At 41.6% G+C, this 5,000-nt stretch overlaps 1 protein-coding gene across 2 annotated transcripts in view; it reads left to right on the top strand.

Moving 5' to 3' along the window:
• Window positions 1-5,000, top strand: part of LOC113812696 (leucine-rich repeat-containing protein 20-like) — a 19,286-nt gene that overhangs the window by 4,855 nt on the left and 9,431 nt on the right. Inside the window, exon 1 of one of the 2 annotated variants that reach the window (XM_070126719.1) lies at window positions 4,326-4,477. The exons of the other annotated variant lie outside the window; for it this stretch is intronic. Coding sequence (XP_069982820.1) covers window positions 4,411-4,477 — 67 coding nt within the window. The 5' untranslated portion in view covers window positions 4,326-4,410. Of the gene's footprint in view, window positions 1-4,325; window positions 4,478-5,000 lie in introns of those variants that run through there. 2 annotated transcript variants of the gene reach the window in all.

The raw sequence follows: 5,000 nt of genomic DNA, 5'->3' as shown, positions 1-5,000 counted from the left end.
GACATTCTGCCACGCATTTCCACCCAAAAGCCGTATTTCCCTGAAGGGTTTATACCACTAATTCGAAAAGATCACAATCTGGGGCTCTAGCAGCGGATGGCAGACGTGGCTTCCGAGAAACCCTCCAACCCCGAGGAATGAATGCCAAGGCCTTGATCTCCGTGGCAACCGGTCACCTTATTTCTCCCGCAATGAATGGCTCGTGGCGACGCTTCCCGTGCCCGGTCGATTCAGAGTCGTCTTAACAAAGTTCTTTTTTGCGGGTATTCTTGCATATATTTGCTTTAATTTTTTTCACGAAAGTATATATAGATATATATGTATATAGTTTTTGGTAGAGCTTAAAGGTTTTTTCCTAATCGTATATAGAGTAAATGTGTTTAAAAAAAAGGATTGTTAAACCCAGCAATTATAGATATATATACTGTTTTATTTTTGGTATATCTGTTCTGCAGCAACTGAGGTGACTAGTTGATCACATTCGCACGTGTCACTTTGGTCGAAAAAGACCAAAATTGCACCTCAAAGCATATAGGTTTCAGCCATGCGGGCGAGTTGCGCGTGGAAAATGAATCATCCAGAAGTAAACACGCTTTTCAAGTCATGTTGTTATATTTAGTCTAAAAGTCTGTCTCAAGTTTATAAAAAAAAAAAAACTACGTTGAATACACAGAATCCCATTCCCATCATACTATCAAGTGCTAATTTTGAGGAAAGAAGTCATATTCGTGACATCTTTAGTGAAAGAAAAAACTTTACCGCAATTCGCGTGGATGTTATGGTCTCGATCTTATACATTTCATTGACGAAGCCTTGGCGTGGTCTGAATGGGTCGCCGCGGATCGTGGAAACCTTGCTTGTTCTGAGGCTTTGAGTGGTGGAGGGGTGGAAGGGGGGGGAGGGAGGGGTGGAAGGGGGAGGTGGGTAGGAACAGGGAAGGAAGAAGGGGAAGGGGGGGATAGGGTAGGAGGGGTTGGAAGGGGAGGGGGGAGGGCGATGGGGTAGGATAGGGGGAAGGTGCTGGAAGAGAGAAGGAGGGGGAGATGGGGTAGGAAGAGGGAAGGAGGGGTTGGAAGAGGGAAGGAGGAGGGGGAGATGGGGGTAGGAACGGGGAAGAGGGGTAGGAAGGCAGGGGAGGGGGAAGGAGGAAGGGGGGGGGAGATGACCTTGTCGGGATAACATGCAGGCGTCAGCAAGGTTGCAAAGAGCTCTTACGAGGTCTGAACCCAGCTCTAAGCTCTTTTCTTTTCGTTTGTTCTGTCCACCTCTTTCTGTGTTTGATTGTCTCACCCCGTCTTGCTTTTATCACAGTTTCAGGCACGTATTTGTAACACGGGGGAGATTTTATTGCAAGGAGGGGACGTATATGAGAGAGAGGAGGGGGAGCGGGAGGGAGAGGGAGAGGGATAGAAGGAAATAATAAGATTGTGTGTGTATGAGAGAGAGAGAGGTGGGGGAGGGAGAGAGAGAGAGAGAGAGAGAGAGAGAGAGAGAGAGAGAGAGAGAGAGAGAGAGAGAGAGGGAGAGAGGGAGACTGTATGAGTGAATAAGAGAGAGAGAGAGAGAGAGAGACAGAGAGAGAGAGAGACTCTGAATGAGTGAATGAGAGAGAGAGAGAGAGATCCGTGTTGAGACATGCACACTCACGCAAAGCTATGTTACACTCACATTCACCTACAACACCCAGGGCCTGTCACTCCGTCAGCTGGGAGGACCTTTCACTCTAGACCTGTCAGCTGTGGCGAAGGCTAACCTTACTGCTTTTAGTATTCCTATTTAAAAATTATCTTGCTATCACCTGTGTATTTCTTCGCAACGCGGTTACGTAATCTGGAGATGACTTTTTTAAAGGGGTTTCTCTCTCTTTTATTTTCTTTTCTTTTTTAATATAATGCGTATTATATTCGTCTTCATTGTTCTGTGCATGATCTTTGTTTCATATCCTATGAGGTCTGCGATTCGTTCTTTCATAAAAGAGGTTCTCTGATAATTACTAATTTTATCTTAATATCTGAGAATAATTCGTATGGGATACCTGTTCTCTTCTTTTTTTCTCTCTCTCTCTTTTTTTCTCTCTCCGCGCGGACGCAAACCAGATCTCACGAACAATGCAAGTAAAAGTGATCATTACTTCTGTAGCGGAACAGCGGGAGCAAGAGAATCACTTACACGGAACCAGTAAACAAAAACAAACGGTACGGCGCCCCGACACAAAGGCGAGGTGGGGGAGGTGACGTTACTTTCGCTTTTTTCACGCGCGAACTGGTGCAGTTACGCTGGCGAGGGTGACGGGAGGGGGGAGAGGGGGGGGGGGATGAGGCAACTTGTCACGATGATGGGTTAAAGAAAATGCTCGATGAAAAGGACTTGGAAAAGGTAAAAGAAGAAGGGAGAAGAGAGAAGTAGAAAGCGAGGGCAGTTGAGAGTAATGGGCAAACGACAGGAAATAGGGAAACAGTAAAACGTTACTATTGTTATTATCAATATTATCTTTGCTATTATTTTCATTATCATTATCATTATTATTGTTGTTATTTATCTTTATCTTTATTACTTTATTATCACATGTATTATCACTATCATTATAGTCATTATTATCATTATCATCATCATCGATGTGTTTGGAGGTCCGGGAAGTGGAGGATTGAGACAAGTAGTAACGGTGAGAGGAACCGTAAGAAAACACTCCCCACGTGAGATTGAGAAAACGTAAAGAATAGACAAGTGCAGAAGGACAGCTAGATAATTGACACTCGACAGACCCCAAAAAAACAAAAACCCTCAAACAATTTAAAGCGTTCCTGCAAACAGCCATGAGAACTGCAGTGTCCCCAAAGCCGTGATGTCAGCTCCCTCCTTCCTCTTCCCTCCTCGCCCGAGCACCGTTACCGCTCGCCTCGCTGACTCACCGCCTCCAAGGGCCTCGCGGCTTTGTTCCCTCGAGGGCGCCCTGTCCGAGGATCGCGGTTCCGGCGCCCTGGCTCGCACGCCCGCGGGTCCCCTGGCTGATAAGAGAGGTGCGGGAGCGAGGGATGCGGAAGGGCGGCGCTGAGGTGGGTGGGTGGGGGGGGGGGATGGGAATGAACACCTATGTGTGTTCTTGAATGTGTATGGATGCATACACATATAATCACATATATGTGTATATGCTGATATAGAAAAAGAAAAAAACGACACGTGTACATATATATATATATATATATACATATATATACACATATACGTAATGCGTATTATATATATATACACATATATACATACCTACATAACACACACACACACACACACACACACACACACACACACACACACACACACACACACACACACACACACACACACACACATATACACACAAAGATATATATATATATATATATATATATATATATATATATATATATATATATATATATATATATATATATATATGTGTGTGTGTGTGTGTGTGAGTATATATACATATATATATATATATATATATATATATATATATATATATAATATATATATGTATGTATGTATCCATATATATGTGTGTGTGTGTAATATATATATACATATACATATGTGTGTATATATATACATATATGTATATATATGTATATATGCATATATACATATAAATACATATATATACATATATATACATATATATACATATAAATACATATATATACATATATATACATTATATACACATATACATATGTATGTGTATATAATATATATATATATATATATATTTATATATATATATATATATATATATATATATATTACGTATTACGTGTATGTTGTTTGTAGAACAGCACAAACAGCTGACTAATGGTTTCGGTGTTTCCTGGATCCCGCATGGAGAGGGAGAAACACAAAGCTTGTATTTTTTTACCGACTTCATGTAGTGTATGTGTAAAGTATTTAGGGAGAAAGAAAGCATTATACAAGCGGAATACATAAAACAATTTGTGTTGTGATTAACTAGAAAGATTAATAATACTGGCAAGAGAGGAGGAGTGTAAGGGTAAAAACCTTCTTAAAGCTGTGCAAGATGTTCTAAGAATAAGTTCTTTTATATAAGTAGGTTGCTGCGTAGTTTTGTAATATTAATACAATAATCATGTTTCCCGCCGCGAGCCAGCGGGTTCGACGCACTTCGCTGTTCATTTATTATTTTTCACGGAATCGTCCGAAATGAATGACGAGATTTTCAAGAAGCAAATTGTTTTTTTAAAAACATTTAACCAACTTGGAAAAGTATATCAGATAGTTATATTCAGTAGAAAATTAATAGACATGATGTTTTAAAGAGAGAGGATGTAAAACGGAGAAATTATAGCTAGTGCAAAGGGGCCAAGGAATGAGACGCAGCGTGGTGTGGCTGGCAGTGACGGGCGAAGCGAAGGCGCGATGGCTCGGCAGGCAGCTCTCGTCGCTTCTCGGTGCCTCGAATGTGGCGAAAACGGCGGTCATTTAGGTAAGTCTGGCTCGCCGAATGGGCACTAGGGCAACGCAGGGTGAAATTAAATGATGGTATGACGAACTGATTATGGGTTTTAGATCATGTTGGGTAAATATTTGACCGGCAAACACAGGAAAAGATATTGTATTTATAGCCGATGCGCACGTGCTTCCCCGTGTGTGTCGACCATGACGTCACGGCAGCCGAGCCAGCGATGCGCGCGCAGTGATCTCTCTGCAGCCACAGAGACCACTTAGACGTGGGTACATTATGCACTGATGCCACAAAAACGAAAAAAGGAGCTTTGAAATGAAACAAGTTGTCATTCATGCGAGAAGGATGAGCCGCCTAAAATTATAAATAGAATCATACCAAGGTCAATACTTAAATACCGTGGATAACAACAGCTTCTTACTCAGACGAAAATTGTACAAAAAAAAGATTAAAAAATATGTTGTTGGCCTCACGGTGTCTACATTTTTTCTGTTAACGGTCAAAAACCTTAGCGATCAAGGTTGGACGCGATTCGAAGACCAGT

The sequence above is a fragment of the Penaeus vannamei genome, chromosome 10 (assembly GCF_042767895.1).
Source record: "Penaeus vannamei isolate JL-2024 chromosome 10, ASM4276789v1, whole genome shotgun sequence".
Classification (NCBI taxonomy): domain Eukaryota; kingdom Metazoa; phylum Arthropoda; class Malacostraca; order Decapoda; family Penaeidae; genus Penaeus; species Penaeus vannamei.
Note: the sequence above shows the minus strand (reverse complement) of the source record. Positions and strands in the feature narration are given on the sequence as shown.